Source organism: Opisthocomus hoazin, chromosome W (assembly GCF_030867145.1).
Source record: "Opisthocomus hoazin isolate bOpiHoa1 chromosome W, bOpiHoa1.hap1, whole genome shotgun sequence".
Taxonomy (NCBI): Eukaryota; Metazoa; Chordata; class Aves; order Opisthocomiformes; family Opisthocomidae; genus Opisthocomus; species Opisthocomus hoazin.
In genome coordinates, this window is record NC_134453.1 from 24,044,985 (window position 1) to 24,063,783 (window position 18,799).

The 18,799-nt window shown below is 41.7% G+C and overlaps 1 protein-coding gene across 4 annotated transcripts in view; it reads right to left on the minus strand.

Moving 5' to 3' along the window:
* LOC104337953 (ubiquitin-associated protein 2) overlaps positions 1–18,799 on the minus strand; it is a 122,155-nt gene that overhangs the window by 51,810 nt on the left and 51,546 nt on the right. For all 4 annotated transcript variants that reach the window (XM_075446363.1, XM_075446362.1, XM_075446361.1 and 1 more), the window contains exons 8-10: positions 17,584–17,687; positions 11,343–11,395; positions 1,538–1,605 (exon numbers count right to left, since the gene is read on the minus strand). In XM_075446363.1, coding sequence (XP_075302478.1) covers positions 1,538–1,605; positions 11,343–11,395; positions 17,584–17,687 — 225 coding nt within the window. The remainder of the gene's footprint in view (positions 1–1,537; positions 1,606–11,342; positions 11,396–17,583; positions 17,688–18,799) is intronic.

The following is an 18,799-nucleotide window of genomic DNA, read 5'->3' on the forward strand; positions in this document are numbered from 1 at the left end:
TCAAACATTATCAAATTTATAACATCATGTATCACATAAATAACCTATATGATTAATATAACCAAATAACCAAAGACAAGTCATAAAAGATACATTATGTTTGAGAGGATCCTGTCTGCAAGCCACATTAATTCACATTCCCTGTATATATCATGCTACCCCTTTAAAAAGAGCCAGGGATCAAAGTCCTACCTCTGTATAGGGTGAGTATGAGGACAGTAAAGAATAAAGTCACTCATGCAGCAACTGAGTGAACGTGTGATGACATGGAAGTCACAAGAGCAGCAGAAATAAGAGCTAAGTTTCTCAGATAGTATGCACATATCCAAAATTACGACACATACCTGAGGCATGATGAGAAACATGAATTTTCTTATATTTAGCATAGCTTACTAACCCCTACCACATGTTTAGCACAGGTTTATCCGTGGAAAATCAAAGCATTCAGACAATAAAAGAAATCTACTCCAAAAATTCTGACTAAATATACCGCAGGCTTGGGCTGAAGAGCTGCTTCCAGCACTTTCATTAGCATAGATTTCTTAATGCCCAAGCCTTTCTTATGGCAAGACAAACAAACAAACAAAACCCAAAACCAAACACCACAAAACAACAAAACACCAGAATTTGAGTTGATGAACTAAAATATTTTCTAACGTAATTTGAGGGACATCCACTGGAAGAATATTTGCATTAAAACAATGAACACATGAGCATATCACCTTTAAGAAGGAAAGGAATGGAATACAAACTGTAGACCAACTGACACCATGCCTCTTCCAGGTCACATCCATGTTATAAGGAAAATTTTGCTGCAGTCTGGGGTACAGCTGTATCAGGATGTTTGGGACCATTAGGCCATCTAGTTTTCAGATCTCATGCTATCCAACTACTGAAGTCTTCATCACACAACTTTAACCTGCTCTCCTGGGACCTGAGGCTAATGCAGGCAACTGATTCCACATCATCATCGGCCAGGCATTTGGTGAAGACAAAAGCAAGCAAAGGAAGGCAGCAACTGCCATATTTTTGGTTCTCTGTCTGAACTCTATATTATCAGTTAAGGCAAGTAATTGTGATGCTTACCAAGAAATTGACCTTCTTGCTAACGCAAGCTTTTCCGTTAACATATTTGTCAAAGCACTATGCTTTGAACACTTTCTGCATCTACATAGGGCAGGCTTTCCATTTTCCAGACAGCAAAGTCAGTGCTTCCTTTTCAACAGCAGCAAACTTTTCTTCCCAGCTACTTTTGTTCCTGCCTATAAGTGGTCTTTGTGCAGAAGACAGGGTCTTCTCAGTATTATGATCACGGATTTGGTAAGTTTGGCTCCACTTCCATAGTCAATAATAGGTAACACAGGAACCCACAAAACCAACGATTTGCAAGCAAGACTCGCAATTTTGAAATTAGCTTGACCAATCTCTGACCAGGGCTGCCCTGTGTTTTAGTCAACATTTTATACGTGCAAGCTAACATTGCTTCACCAAGCAGAAGGTTTTTAAGGTACAGGGAAACCGTGGAAGAAGAGCTTACCTTTGCCCAGGAGTCACATGATTCTCAGCTGGAACAGAGGAAGCAGTGAAGACTTTTGTTTCAGAAAGCTGAAAAAGAGGAGGGGGGAAGGTATTTTAATTATACACATGCTCACGCTTCAGTGCTATGACATCTGCAGAAATTCTATCTTGGTCACGTACTTTCAGATAAAAGTAAAGTCAAACTACCATTACAACCAGTTATGCTGCAGCTCTGCTTAAAAAGACAAAAAAACGTAGTCAAAATTCATCAAAGTCTTCTCCACAGAATCAAGTACCAATTTAATTAAAGTGTTAGGAAATTTGATCTAGTGAACACACACAGTGGTATACCAATGTAACTATATCAGTTTGGACAATAGGTTAACTGAAAAATATACCAGTAGAAAGTAATTAACATGACAGCTGGTACATCATCAGTGTAAAGATACCTTGTGCAGACATAATTTAGGACTCCACAGAGCACCTCTGACAAATCTTGTTGCAGAAGTCTAACACATTGCACCATTCCCACTCGGCTCATTTCACATATCCTTGTGTTTTACATTTCAGCTCACGTCACCCACAGAGGCAGGTTTGCACTCAGGTATGTACAGTGAACTAGCATTCGTGGTTCCTTCTTGGCATTTCTGATAGGGGCGACAATAACATCTTAAACCAATTGCTCTGCGAGCACGAGTTTGAAAAAAGGGAGAACCATGTAATTGCTTATACTAGCATAACCAGTCAGACCATTCACAGCAGAAAACTGCACTGCTTTCACCATACTGTTACAATAAAGATAGATACTTCCATGGGTTGCTGGGGAGGGGGAGCTGGTTGATTAGAGTTTTTGGAGGAAAGGGGGTAAAGGGGGTGGATTTTGGGTTGTAGGGGGGTGGTTTGTCTCTGTGGAGGTTTTTTGTTTGGGTTTTTTTTAATAGCTTTCCTTTTTTTAAAAAAAAATAGCAAACAGCTACAACTTAGAATCATAGAATCACTGAGGTTGGAAAAGACCTCTAAGATCATCAAGTCCAACCATCCACCCAACACCACCATGCCTACTAAACCATATCCCAAAGTGTCACATCTACACTTTTTTTGAACACCTCCAGGGATGGGGACTCCACCACCTCCCTGGGCAGCCTGGTCCAATGCCTGACCACTCTTGCAGTAAAGAAATTTTTCCTAATACCCAATCTAAACCTCCCCTGACGCAACTTGAGGCCATTGCCTCTTGTCCTATCGCTAGTTACTTGGAAGAAGAGACCAACACCCACCTCACTACAACCTCCCTTCAGGTAGTGGTAGAGAGCGATAAGGTCTCCCCTCAGCCTCCTCTTCTCCAGACTAAACAGCCCCAGCTCCCTCAGCCGCTCCTCATCAGACTTCTTCTCTAGACCCTTCACCAGCTTCGTTGCCCTTCTCTGGTCACGCTCCAGCAACTCAATGTCCTTCTTGTAGTGAGGGGCCCAAAAGAGAACACAGTACTCCAGGTGCGGCCTCACCAGGGCCGAGTACAGGGGCACAATCACCTTCCTGCTCCTGCTGGCCACACTATTCCTGATACAAGCCAGGATGCCATTTGCCTTCTTGGCCACCTGAGCACACTGCTGGCTCATGTTCAGCTGGCTGTCGATCAACACCCCCCAGGTCCTTTTCTGCCGGGCAGCTTTCCAGCCACTCTTCCCCAAGCCTGTAGCGTTGCATGGGGTTGTTGTGACCCAAGTGCAGGACCCAGAACTTGGCCTTGTTGAACCTCATACAGTTGGCCTTGGCCCATTGATCCAGCCTGTCCAGATCTCTCTGTAGAGCCTTCCTACCCTCGAGCAGATCGACACTCTCGTCCAACTTGGTGTCATCTGCAAACTTCCTGAGAGAGCACTCAATCCCCTCATCCAGATCATTGATAAAAGATGTTAAACAAGACCGGACCCAAAACTGAGCCCTGGGGAACACCACTTGTGATCGGCCGCCAGCAGGATTCAACTCCATTCACCACCACTCTCTGGGGCTTCTTCCTAGGGCTAATCCATTTCTATTGAGAGGAATACTTGCAACCCAGAATAGGTCTTAAGCCTGCACAAGTTAGGTTTAACAAGATAGAGATATGCACATATAATGGCTATATTTTACATTAAATTTGCACGAAATCACCCTTAACTACTTTGGTGTAGCTTTGTATTTAGACTAAAGAATAACTGACCTATTCAAACATTCACAAAGAATCCCTTTATAATGTGACATTTGAATATAGCTCTTCCAGGAAATTATGCATTTTTAATTGCATACATTGCTAGAAGCCCAGTTTAAAGGACATCATGGACATGAGTCAATTTCATCTGCCATCCCACTCAATGTGTTACTTAAGAACAACGCGTACTGTATTTTTTGTGGTGTTATGAGACTCCTGCATTATATGGCACAAGGAGGTCAGCTAATGACACAAGCAGCAGCCTACGGTCTGCAATCCCTTGGTTAAATATTAAATTCTTTGTAATGCGAACAGTTTCTTATGCTCACATAACCCAGAATAAGACTAAACGTGGCCAAAACACTGATGAATCCTGAAAACTAAGCAAATTGAGGAGCCTGAGGATGTTTGTGACAACACAAAAGTATGCTTGACATATGAGAGAGGAAATGTTCTCTTCAAGTGAATCAGCATGCAAAACACAAGTCTCCACCTACCAGCTCAGCTACACTGAAGTTTACACTACACCCTGCGGCAAACTCACTGCCACAAGCTCCAATCAAGCACCTAATTCAGAAGTCTGCTGGGATTACAGCATTTGTCAAAACACATACTTCGTGCAGCAGCAGCTGAAAAGTTTTATTATGCAGATGTATTTAGTATTTCTTAGAAATAGCATTATCGCCTCCTAACAAAGTTATTTACACTCACCATACACTACACTTGCAAATCTTTCACTGAGGTTCTGTCATTTTCCCAGAAATGAATAAATGGTTGTGAGCCATTTGCAAGTATCAGCCTCACAAGAGTATTTTCGTCTGCAATGAAATGCCCGTGCTTTTCAGCTCCTGTTCCTATGACAAAAATCATTCTCCAACCACCAAACAGAATATATATTTAACAACTAGCTACCAGCTCCTGTGGCCAGTTGATAGGTGAGGAGAACAGGAAAATATACTCCAGCATCCTCATAAAAAACTCAACATCAAAAAATAGGAAATAAGAAAACCTTATTACTGTTTTCACAGAATCACAGAATCACAGAATGGTAGGGGTTGGAAGGGACCTCTGTGGGTCATCTAGTCCAACCCCCCTGCTGAAGCAGGGTCACCTACAGTAGGCTGCACAGGTTCTTGTCCAGGCGGGTCTTGAATATCTCCAGAGAAGGAGACTCCACAACCTCCCTGGGCAGCCTGTTCCAGTGCTCCGTCACCCTCAGAGGGAAGAAGTTCTTCCTCATGTTCAGACGGAACTTCCTGTGCCTCAGTTTGTGCCCATTGCCCCTTGTCCTGTCACTGGGCACCACTGAAAAGAGCTTGGCCCCATCCTCCTGACACCCACCCTTCAGATATTTGTAGGCATTTATAAGGTCCCCTCGCAGCCTTCTCTTCTTCAGGCTGAACAAGCCCAGCTCCCTCAGCCTCTCCTCGTAGGAGAGATGCTCCAGTCCCCTCACCATCCTTGTAGCCCTCCGCTGGACTCTCTCCAGTAGCTCTTCATCCTTCTTGAACTGGGGAGCCCAGAACTGGACACAGTACTCCAGATGAGGCCTCACCAGGGCAGTGTAGAGGGGAAGGAGAACCTCCCTCGTCCTGCTGGCCACACTCTTCTTGATGCACCCCAGGATCCCATTGGCTTTCTTGGCAGCCAGGGCACACTGCTGGCTCATGGTTAACCTGTCGTCCACTAGGACACCCAGGTCCCTCTCCGCACAGCTGCTCTCCAGCAGGTCCACCCCAAGCCTGTACTGGTGCATGAGGTTGTTCCTCCCCAGGTGCAGGACCCTGCATTTGCCCTTGTTGAATCTCATCAGGTTCCTCTCTGCCCAGCTTTCCAGCCTATCCAGGTCACGCTGAATGGCAGCACAGCCTTCTGGTGTATCTACCACTCCTCCCAGTTTGGTGTCATCAGCAAACTTGCTGAGGGTACATTCTAACTCTTCATCCAGGTCGTTGATGAAGAAGTTAAACAAGACTGGGCCCAGTACTGACCCCTGAGGGACACCACTTGTCACCAGCCTCCAACTAGACTCAGCGCCGCTGATGACAACCCTCTGAGTTCTGCCATTCAGCCAGTTCTCAATCCACTTCACCGACCACTCATCCAGCCCACACTTCCTCAGCTTCCCTAGGAGGATAGCATGGGAGACTGTGTCGAAAGCCTTGCTGAAGTCAAGGTAGACAACATCCATGGCTCTCCCTTCGTCTACCCAGCCAGTCATGTCATCGTAGAAAGCTATCAGATTGGTCAGGCATGATTTCCCCTTGGTGAATCCATGCTGACTACTCCTGATAACCTTCTTTTCTTCCACTTGCTTCATGATGGCCTCCAGGATAAGCTGCTCCATCACCTTTCCCGGGATGGAGGTGAGGCTGACCGGCCTGTAGTTCCCTGGGTCCTCCTTCTTGCCCTTTTGGAAGATTGGAGTGACATTGGCCTTTCTCCAGTCCTCGGGCACCTCTCCTGTCCTCCAGGACCTCTCAAAGATGATGGAGAGTGGCTCAGCAATGACATCCGCCAGCTCCCTCAGCACTCGTGGGTGCATTCCATCGGGGCCCATGGATTTGTGGACATCCAGATCACTTAAGCGATCCCTCACACAGTCCTCCTCGACCAAGGGAAAGTCGTCCTCTCTGTAGGCTTCTTCTCTTACCTCCGGGGCCTGGGATTCCTGAGGGCCAGTCTTAGCACTGAAGACTGAAGCAAAGAAGGCATTCATTAGCTCTGCCTTCTCCACATCCTCCGTCACCAGGACACCCGCCTCATTCAGCAGCGGCCCCACGTTGTCCCTAGCCTTCCTTTTGCTGCTGATGTAGTTGAAGAAGCCCTTCTTGTTGTTTTTGACATCCCTTGCCAGCTTCAATTCCAGGTGAGCCTTGGCCTTCCTCGTCGCATCCCTGCATGCTCTCACTACGTTTCTGTACTCTTCCCAAGTGGCCTGTCCCTCTTTCCACATTCCATGCACCTTTCTCTTCCACCTGATCTCCGCTAGAAGCTCCTTACTCATCCATGTGGGTCTCCTGCCTCCTTTGCTAAATTTCTTTCTCAGGGGGATGCATTGCTCCTGAGCATGGAAGAAGTGTTGTTTAAAAAGCGACCAGCACTCTTGGACCCCCCTGCCTTCGAGAGCCCTGGCCCACGGGATTCCTCCCAGTAGCTCCTTGAAGAGGGCAAAGTCAGCCCTCCTGAGGTCCAGGGTTTTGATCCTGCTTATCGCCCTGCTTCCTCCACGCAGGATCCTGAACTCGACCATTTCATGGTCACTGCAGCCGAGTCTACCTCCAACCTTCACGTCATCCACCAGTCCCTCCTTGTTTGTTAACACGAGGTCCAGCAGCGCGCCTTTCCTTGTTGGTTCCTCCACCACTTGCATCAGAAAGTTATCATCGATGCTCTGTAGGAACCTCCTGGATTGCACCTGCCTAGCTGTATGGTCTACCCAGCTGATGTCAGGGTGGTTGAAGTCCCCCATGAGAACCAGGGCCTGTGACTGTGAGGCTGCTTGCAGCTGCCTGTAGAAGGCCTCATCAACCTCCTCCTCCTGGTCAGGTGGCCTGTAGTATACACCCACCATAATGTCACCTGTGTGAGCCTGTCCCTTAATTCTAACCCACAAGCTTTCAACTCCTTCTTCACCTGCCCCCAGGCCAAGCTCAATGCATTCCAGTTGCTCCCTCACATATAGAGCAACTCCCCCACCTCTCCTTGTTGGTCTGTCTTTCCTAAAGAGTCTGTAGCCATCTATGACAGCATGCCAGTCATGCGAGTTGTCCCACCACGTTTCTGTGATGGCGACCAAGTCGTAGCCGTCCTGCTGTATAATGGCTTCCAGCTCCTCCTGTTTATTGCCCATACTACGTGCATTGGTGTAAACACACTTGAGCTGGGCTGTCAATCTCACCCCTGGCCTTGGCACTCCAAGCCTAGGCTCATCCCTAGTGAGCTGGGCAATATCCCCTTCCCCCTTCGAACCTAGTTTAAAGCCCTCTCAATGAGCCCCGCCAGCTCGTGGCCAAGAATTCTTTTCCCCCTTTGTGATAGCTGAGCTCCACTTTTTTTTTTTTTGATATGTTTTGATATGATGTACTAAAGTTAAAGAAATTAAAACAAGTTTTCATGCTGCTTCCTGGTAAGGGAAACACTAAGACTACCAATATTGTACAGAAAATGTTTGCCTTCATCCACTTTCCAGCAATTTGTATGTACTCTATTTCTCCCCTTCTGACAGTTTCTGTAGTTAAACTTTATTTTCTTTAGCCAGGGGAATATGATCACAATTTTAAGAGAAAAACCCAGAGCCATCCACAGTACCTCAACATTTGTCTGGTCCTTCATTGTCCATGCCCTGAATACCCCTTTAACAAAATACAACCTCCTATTTTCACTGCAAGTAGTTTCTACTCTATTTAAGAGCATGCTGACAACCTACTACACTTGCTCAATACTCACTATTAAAGATAAATATCAGACAGAACTATTCCATCACAAAAATCTAATCATTCTCAGGTCAAACAACATTAAATTTCACTCACTTGCTCCTAACTTCTATCTAACTAGAAAACACCACATTTAAACAAAGATATTCTTCAGAAAAACACCTGGTTATCTGCAGACAGCAAATACATCAGCTCCCTTAATTGTTTTAATCATTAGTCATGCTGCCAGAAATGTTTACTATACATTTAAATGCACAGCTCCATTTTCCAGACACAGGTTCGTATTATGCCTTTTTCTGCTAAACTAAAACCAGAGCCCATTATATGCTAATAAAGTAACCTTTTCATATTCAGTAAACTAAAAATCTCACTCTCAAGCACCAATTATATCAGTAAATAATTTTCAGATATTTTCCACAACTTTTGTTTTGTAAAAGCAATGAATAATTGGATGCAGTACTTGAGAATCAAATTCAGGAGAGTCCATATACAGAAATATAAAACAAGAATGATTAAGAGACAGTGAAGAGTGCCTACAGGCAAAAAGACTACAATAGCTTTTATTTGCCACAGCATCAGTCCTTTAGGAGATCATGCTGAGCTGTTCTTTTTTCATCATCCACTACAATTCTGAAAATTTTTCAGTTGCTGCTTTCCTGAAAACAGACCCTTGTTCTGAAAGTGTGCTTTTATTCCTATAAAACAAATGGGCACTTGGCTATATTAAAGCATTTGTCATTTGAACAGGTTAAGTCTAGCAGAGGTCCAGATTACTCTGCGTAACTGGCTTACTTTTAATTGCCATTCCAATATTTTTTTTATTTCATTTTGTTTAGCAGTAATTTTATTTTTACTTCCAAATCATCGATAAAAAACACTAGATGGCATCTGGCCTAGGACTGGATTCCCTTATAGCCCTCCTAGAAATGCCCGGTTAAGTAAGGGTCCTCCTGCAAAAGATTTATTGGCCGAAATTTGCAAGGCAGATTATAATCCACTTAATGTGTTTTGTGACAGCATGTAATTATTTTTAGAACAAAATATGTAAATCAAATCTCTTACAAGGACATACTCTATCTTCACAATTAACTTGTAATTTACTTAAAGACCAAGATCAGGTTTATTTGAAGTGGACCTATTTTCCATAAAACTACACTGAATGGCATAAACTGTATTCTTACACTTCTTTTTTTTTAAAAAAGATCAGATGAATCAATTTTTCTTTTATTTTTTTTTCCCCAGGGATGTTTTGGGATAATTTGTCTGCAGCTTGTCATTTCATTCACCCTTTCTGAACATCAGCACGTGAGCAACTTTCTTCCAGGTTACAGGGATTTTTCCAGCACTCTAATATTTATGAAAATTAACAACAGGCTAGAGATTTCACCTACTGCTCTTTCAAGATTCATGTGAAAATTACACAGGTTTAATATTAATTAAAAAAAAATTCTATCCTTAGTCAGCATTGCTCAACACCCCTCCCGTACTACAAATGTTGTATTGTACCAGCAAAGGGGGTGAGAACAAGGCTATAAATTTTCACTAGCCTTAGCCCTTAGTCCACCTCTAGCATATAATGCAGAAATAGAGGACAGGTTTAAAAAAGATGCCAGCTTTTGATGGCAGTAACTGATACAGAAAATCTAGGAATTTTAGAGTTTGTTTTAATTTTCTTGAAAGACACAGGCCTCTCATTAGGTAAGGACAGAGTTTTTATATCTGTTATATGACACATTCACACATTTCTAGGGATAACACTGACATGCCACCCTACAGGAGGAGGCAAAAGGGATGACTTCTGAGACAATCTCTTACTCTTCTGAAAATAAACTTGAAATAATGGATGTTCCTATAAAAGATGAAAAACTTCTCAAAAGTTAAGTTTTCCTTTCTGTATTTCTTGCTACCTGGTTTGTTTTCCTATCTACTTAAGCTTTAATACAATAACTGAAAACTTAAAATCACAAATGCGATTTTCACACGTGATGATCATAAGTGCCAAATATTTTGCAGACATGAAGACATCTCTTGCCTGATAAAGACCGACAACCAAAATTGTTGTAGTACTTTAGACAAAACATCATGATGAAACAACAGGATTGAAGCAATTAAGTGTGGCCAGCAGGTCGAGGGAGGTTCTCCTTCCCCTCTACACTGCCCTGGTGAGGCCCCATCTGGAGTACTCTGTCCAGTTCTGGGCTCCCCACTTCAAGAAAGATGAAGAGCTACTGGAGAGAGTCCAGCGGAGGGCTACAAGGATGGTGAGGGGACTGGAGCATCTCTCCTACGAGGAAAGGCTGAGGGAACTGGGCTTGTTCAGCCTGAAGAAGAGAAGGCTGCGAGGGGACCTAATAAATGCTTATAAATATCTTAAGGGTGGGTGTCAGGAGGATGGGGCCAAACTCTTTTCAGTGGTACCCAGCGACAGGACAAGGGGCAATGGGCACAAACTGAAGCATAGGAAGTTCCACCTGAACATGAGGAAGAACTTCTTCCCTCTGAGGGTGACAGCAGTGGAACAGGCTGCCCAGGGAGGTTGTGGAGTCGCCTTTTCTGGAGATATTCAAGACCCGCCTGGACGCGGTCCTGTGCAGCCTGCTGTAGGTGACCCTGCTTCGGCAGGAGGGTTGGACTAGATGACCCACAGAGGTCCCTTCCAACCCCTACCATTCTGTGATTCTGTGAAGTGCTAACTTCAGCATACTACTAGCTCCTTTTTTTAATATTATGAACACAAAGTGGATTAAGTGTAACAATTATGCAGATTTCAAAGAAAAGGCATCAAATGAGGAGTCTAAAGTTGATAGCAAGCTTCAGCACTTAATTACATAAAAGGCTTGTGATAATATGGCTTTAAATCCCTACACAACAGTAGGGGGAAGTATGTGGTTAACACCCATCAGCATCGAGCAGCAGAGAACTATAATTCACAAATACTTAATTTAAGATAAAAATTTTATTATCTATGTATTGTCCACCCAGAAAAATAAATTAATATTTCTTGATCCAATTTTATTTAAAAAACAAGCTTATCTAAATATATGTATTTTAAACAGCAATTACAGCAAAAAACACAGTAAGAAATATCATTGTACACATACAGCAAAGTATTACTTCAAACATTTAGTTTTTGAAGACAACACAGAAACTCTAAAAGGGTAAATAATTAATTGGTCTATCCAACAAGGTACACTTACATCTTCATTCCAGTCCTCTGCTGTCCATTCTTCTAATGAGCTTTTCCATGCTCCTATTGTAATTTGAGGAAGGAAAGAAAACAGTTACAAGCTAAAAGCACAATGTTGTATTTCAAACTTTCTGCTTTATAAGCACTCCTGTTTTCATTATTAATGGAAAACAAAGAGAGAAGATGGTGACTGGAAATATGGGAAGCTCTAGAAAATTGGTCTGCAGATTTAAAATTTTGGGAGGGTTTCTCCCCCCTCCCCCCCCCCTTTAATTTCTGATTTCAGGAATTTCTTAGCCACTATGGTACCAGACATAATTTGCATGAACATATGCCTGCAACCAGTGATTAATCCCAAACATTTGAAGAACTTCCTCCTATGTCCCAAATGACAGTGAGAGGTTACTCAACCCTCCTATGGGATCTCCCAGTTTCATGCACAAATTCATACAGAGCCTGAACAAAACACAACCACACTACCTGCTCCAACATCCACAATCCTACTTTCAACATATTCAAATTCCAGAGCCAACCTATGCCGCTGGAGGCTCCTTTCCAACCTGTTAACTCTGTCCTCAGGGCAGAACACCACCAATCCCTTCACCTAATAGAGCAATTTTATTTTAAAACATATAATTCATATAATGGCAGCAGAAGAGTCAATAAGCTTCCACTGCAGCTGCAAAACACTTCTTCCCGTAACTTGTGGCAGAGTTTATTTGGTGAATACTGGAGCACAGTGTGCAGTCCACAGTATGCAGCAATGGGAAAACTACAGGAAACGATCTTACAGATGCAAAAACCTGATCCCTTCCGTAGGAAACAGCAGGCATAGATATGCAAGAGCAATAAATGGACTGAAGGCCTTGCCCACCAGTGTGAGCATAGGGAAGGTTGTCCCAGCAACAACTAGAGCTTTCATTTAAACTACATAACCACAAGCAAAGAAAATACCAGCAGTAAAGTTCCTGCTACCATCACCTTTGATCAAGTACAAAAGCAAAAGAACTGCTTTAATCATCTCCTTTTACTTAACCAGGAACTCTCCGAGACAGAGTCATCCAGAAACAAGTCCCCTGAAGACAGCATCAAACCCAGTTTGTACGAACACACTAATGTAACGATTGCATTATTTTGTACACCTTTACAAAGCAGCATCTTGGGCAGAGGAGGGTCAAATGGCACTAATCCAGTGAGGCAAACAGACCTACCACTAAGATATACACACAGTGGGGAGAAGACAAATGGGTTTATACCTTGGAATCCAAAATTATTTGGCAAGTCCTGAGCAAGGTAACATCTGCTCTGTGTTGGCTCTGTGGAGCAATATAGAGTTGCCCGAAACATCTTGTGCTCACGTTTTACCAAACAGCCCCTAACCAGGAGGTTCCTACATGCTGCAAAATATCAAGACATTTGAAAAATAACTAATAATCATATCCAAGCACAGCAAAATTACTACAATGCCTCAAATTTCTGGACTAATCCACATATTTCCACAGAAATTTTGGAAAGGAGGAAAAGCCCAATGAGCAGCAGTTTTTAGAGAAACAGGTGGTTTTCTTTCCCTTCTGATCAGCACAGGATCCATTCCTCTGATATTTCTTCTTTAAAGAAATACATCCTGGTATTTGCCCTGCTTATATTTATTTCCCATCAGTCAGAGCAAAGCCTACCTCTGTAAGAAGACAAACCTCATGTTGGTGTCAGAACTCTAACAATGGAGCTCAAAGTCTGCTAAAACAAACACAAAAAGAGCTCAGACAGATCAAGCCCAACTCTTGGGTATCCCCCATCACCTTTGGGAGACTGAACCTATTTAGAATAATACTTATGACATTTTCCTGACATTCAAACGTTCACCTGTTGCTCCTACTTATGACCATAGTTCTGTGAGTTTACTCTTTTTAAATACTGAACACAACCCTTCACCCTTTTATTACTTTAGCCAAGCCAAGTTTATTATTGTTGCTTATTAACACTCTACCTTCCCAACCCAATCCTCCCAGCCTCAGTTATTTCGCTGCTCTTCTCTGCATTAAATCCAGTTTGCTAATGCCTTCCTCCTATTGATGGGATTCTAAGTCCGATCTTGCCACAAGTGTATAAATTTTAGTCCAAAATCCACCTTGGCATTATTGCAACTCCATATATCCTCTTCCCAACCTTTACCCCCAAGCTTTGCAAAGCATCACAATTTAAGAGTTCTCTGTTTTCCACTGAAATTATGCTTTGTGTTTTCAAGGATCCTTGTCATAGCTATCTTGGTTGAAGTTGCTATCTGTGACTCTTTCCCATTTCCCTTTGTAACAAGTTTAGTTTTAGAAAGTTATAAAGCCAATAAAAAGTATGATATGTAAAAAAACCACACCACAAAAACCAAGCCACCAACAAAAATCAACTTCCTTGTAACTTCTAAGCTACACAATTCCCTTCTTCCCCCTTGACAGTTACACTATAATTTATTTTTCCTTCTTGTCGTTCTTCAGTTTCATTTAAGGCTGCTCATAACCAATATAATAACAAATGAAGTTTTTCTGTGAAACTTATGAAAATATCAAAGTAGAGGTATCAGTAAATTACCAAAATACAATACTATTTTTATAACCTACTTTGAGTAGTGACCACCTCCAACATAATTTATTTATAAGAACTGCTGCAATTTGATGTTCAGGATCTCCCACTCACCTGTACATTACAAAAAAAGTAAGAAACTGAACACTCAGCATGCTTGTAAGAAAATAACAATCATGCTGTTCAAGTTTATTCCCTTTTGGATGAGTATTGGTTGTTTTGTTTTCTCCCACCTGTCCCTTCTCTTTGCCTTTCAGTTGTACATTACTTCTATAAAAATTAAGATGCAGGAAAACCGATGCTGAATTATTTGGAATACAATTACACTTAAATGTTATGAAGCATTAAAGATTTGCCTTTTACTCTCATTTTTATTTCAACCAACACCACTAAGTTTCACTTCCACAGAACCAGCTAGTTTTTCTATAGGATTACATGATGGTGCACCTAGAAACAACTTTCATCCAGGGTACCGCAATTCCTCTGGCATCTGTAACAAATTCAAAACAAGAGGTTCTAAAGCACTTCCAAAGCACATATGGGGGCAACTACATTTTTGGAAACAAATACTGTATTTCTTTCTAATTGAAAATGTTGATCCTTTCCCAGCACTGGCTTAAAGAGGAAATATTTAGTAAATACTCAGAACTCCACAGAGAGTTTATATTCACATGGTGTCTTCAGAAAACATTTTGATACGCAAAACTGGTTTTGTTTCTCCAGGTAGTTGCCCAGTTATCTCCTTTTTAATGTAATTGCAGATGAAAGACACTAATTTTCCAAGTAGCTAGTACAAGCTAATTTTGTTTTCTTTTTTTAGATGAAAGAAGACATGGGACTGGGTAATGAGGAATAGAGAGAGGCATTTCCATCCTGCCCTTCCTCTATGTATACTCTTATCTGACATCCTTCACTAGCCCACTGCAGGCTTTATGGATTTCCATACATATATATCCCCCTCATTCACATCTTTATTAACTCCACATTGGTAACTTATTTATTACTGGGACTGTTGATTTGTAACTAACATAACAGCACTGTAAATTAAGGGGAAAAAAAAAACAATTGAAAACTAGTATTTGTGATTAACAAGCCAAATCAACAGTTCAACTTTGTACAACCTGTTTCCAGCCCCACACCTTGTCTGTCACTCCTTCCCCCTATCCCTGCTTCCATCTTCCTTCCCAACACTCTCTTCTGCTTTAAAACTACTACCCCCACTGCAGCCTCCTCTAATAACCCTCAAGATGTTTTCCATCACAAAGTTGAAAGTGCTTCCCACTTGGACAAAACTAAATGATTCAATTTTAAAGCCTACTCTTTTTAAAGAGATCTCTTCTTCTTTTTGGCTCAGGGACTTATTTCTGACATTCCCACAGCTTGTCTAAAGAAGAAACACTGTAAAATAAAACTCTTCCTATAGTCATATATAGAGACATTTTTGTTTTGTCAGTTATGGTGCCTTTTCCATTTGCACTGAAAGTAAATTAAGATTAGCATTAAAAAGGTACTTAGCACCCAAAAAGAACATTCACACTTAACTAGTTACTTTAAATTTCCACCAACCAAACGATTTTGCAGGAACTCCCCACACTGACACTCACTCATTCATTCATACCCCCAAGAACCATTAATCTGACAAGGCCAGGGAAAATTCCCGAATGCCTTCTCACACCTTCTTCTCCATACCATGCTCCCCAACTTTCCACACATGCCTTAAGTTGCGTTACTGAAGTTCAGTGAAGTTCTCAGTGACACGTGCATAGCCTAACAGCAAAAACGCACTTGGCATCCAAAAAGAAGTTCCACACATCAACTAGCACACTTTGAATTTCCACCAATCTGTTTGCTCAGTAGCAAACTCCTTATATAGACACATTCATACTCTTATGGGGATTTGTTTAGCCACACCAAGCTACTCTTATTCCTAGGCAGAATTCTTCTATTACTAAAGACTGAGAAGATGCCCACAAGAAGGAACAGAGTTTGCCATAGAGGAGGCACATGAAGGATACCCAGAGTCAGCAAGGAGGGTCACAAAACATTCGAGCTCACTTGGGAAGTGGAGCCCAAGTCAAAGTCATTTGTAAGCCACAGCCTTATAGTTGCATTCATTAATAACTAACAAGTGAATTTTCTACCTCTAGTCCAGTCTCCTCATGCCTTTCTTGTATGTCTTCTTTCTTTAGTTAGTTAACCTTATTGCTTCTGCAATACTTGTGACAACACATCCTGCCCTTCGCTACCATATAGCAAACAACAGTATCAGTATTCCTAGTGGAATTTTCAAGTCATTAGGTGTCCTTTAGCTCATTATCTGATAAACTTATTTGAAAAACTAACATGAGTGAAAGTAAAAGGTACATTTCTGTTTGCACTATAGCACCAAGTAATTTCAAAAGTAATTCCTTGGAAAGATGCCATAATTTGGCAAAAGAGCTCCCTTTCAATAACCATTAATATACTCTCCCACACTGGACTAGAAGGCAGCTGCCTAACAGGCCCTCCTAAACTCTGAGCCTGCTACTGTCTTCTCTGGTTAAGTGGAACACGGCTTGTATGACATTTAGAAAGCTGCATCTCAAAAGGCTCACAGCAGAGCTCAACAGAGCACACCCTGGCCTCCAGTATCAGTCTTTTCCTTCCACCCTTGACACAGGGGTTGATAAAAAAAAAAAAATCACCTGAGTAGGCTTCAGCAATGAAGGGATCAGAAAAGTTACTCTTTGCCGGGGTTAAAAAAAAAAATATCTCTCATATCACACGGTGGTTCCCAAGTGTGGACCATAACATACATTAATTTCTCCATCCTGAAAAAGGGTTTCCTTTGTCTTCATCTCCTGTCACAGAATATGGTATGCAGCAAGGTATCTTGTTTTCCCAATCACAGACAAGCAGGTCACATTCTTCATTTCTGAATCACCACGAAATCACTGTTAAGCGGTTCCTTTCCAAACTATGTCTCTGTCTTGCCTTTAGCCGGGAGCGCGTACTTCACACCTGAAACTTCATACAGAAATAAACAGCTGCCTCTGTCTTCAGACAGGCAGACTGCTCTTTTGGCTCCCGTTCAAGTGCCTACTCACGCTTTAGTTAATAGTTCTTCTCTTCAAAAATGGCAGATCTTGGAACTCTCCTCCATCCCAGAGACTCACATCCTTATATTCCTGCATTGTACAGGTGTGGCTGCCAAAGCCATCCCAGTGTCACTGAGTGGATTCATATTTGTAAATGGTTTTTCTTTTCTTTTTCTTCTTCTACTTAGATATTCGCAACCCATAGCCCAATGCCTGTGGACCAATCACTTTTAGTAGGACTTACACTCCTTAACTACATTAGGTGAGCTCTTAAGCAGTACTCAAGATATCTAAACAGTTCTTCACATACAAGGTTCTTCCAATAACTCTTCAAATCCCTTCGTCTCTCAAGGGATTGTTAGTACTAAAACAAAAAAATTGCAAATTGCCTTCCCTTCATTCTAATCAGATAGTCACTCAGGCTGCAGCATGTGCTCTGCACATAAGTAGCAGTTAAGTTATAAAAATGAACTGCTATCTGTGTCATGTGAGATGTATTCACATTTTCAGAAGTTAACTGAACACCAACAGAACGATTATTTTAACTGCAATTTGCTACAGGTCTTCATTCCAGTCCTTCCACTTCTTGAAGCATCTTACCAGTTCCATCATCTGCATCATTCTGACCAGTCTCCCAAATCTCTGATTTTGTCCCAAAGCCATCAGTGGCAGATGACTCCGTATAGTCTGCAGGGTTAAATGTCCTAGAGTTTTAAAAGTTAAGAAATGGAAGAGAACACATCGGTCATTCAGTGAACACAAGCGTCATCAGTTTTAGCTGAAGTCGTATTAGATTTAACATCTCTATTTCCATGTAATTTATCTTGATATTTTTGGTTTCAAAAGAAATTTTTCCTCTATGAGCAGACACAGATAAAAAAAGGGAGAAAAAAAGAGAAAAAAAGTGAGGAGACTGAAAAAAATTACTGTAGAGTAACTGAATCAAAACAATAATTCCTGAAAAAGCAGTTAACAGCATACCTACTCCTCCCAGTCTTATAAAGCATTAGTTTATATGCACAACGATAATCCCCTCTCAGCTGACAGTTTCTCAGCAGGTGGCTGACTGATGAGAAACCAGTATCATGTCCTTTCAGAGCAGACCTGCGCAGGACAGGAGTCGGAACATCAGTAATATTATTTCAGAATGCACTCCTGACACCAATGCCAAAACACACAGATGCAGCTAAAAGGTGAAAAAGGATTATTGAAGAAAAACCTCTTTTCAGTTTATCAATCTAGAAGTACGAACAAGAAGGATTATTAGAGAAACAGAATGAGCCTTCTGTTCATCATGACATCACTGACATTACATGAAACGTCATTAAAGGCAAACACAGTGAAAGTAGTGGAGGCTACACTTCTCTGAAGCAAGTTATTCCAACAAAACTGAGAACAAACTTTAGAGCTGTTGAGTAACTTTTGATTCTGTTTTAGGGTCAATGTATGCCCAAACAGCTAAAGCACAAGCCCTCAAAAACAGGAGAAAGTTTTTAATCGCTAGTCTTCCTGGTTTTGTATAGAACTTGGATGTTCTACATCACACTGAAACAAATCTTTTTTTTAAATTGACCTAGGACTACATGCACCACACAGAACTTTCAGCCTCCTAGGCACTATGTGGCTGCTACTGATAGATACAAACAGGTTCTCCGAGTTTGAAATACTAACAGTGAGTGAACTTACATTAGGTTTGTATAGGTGTGTAGTTAGAAATACTGGTTTAAGACAAAAATAATCCATTATTCATCTAACAGATCTGTGAATTTTTGCATCTATATTGGTTTATCAAACATACAGTAATACATACAGTGGC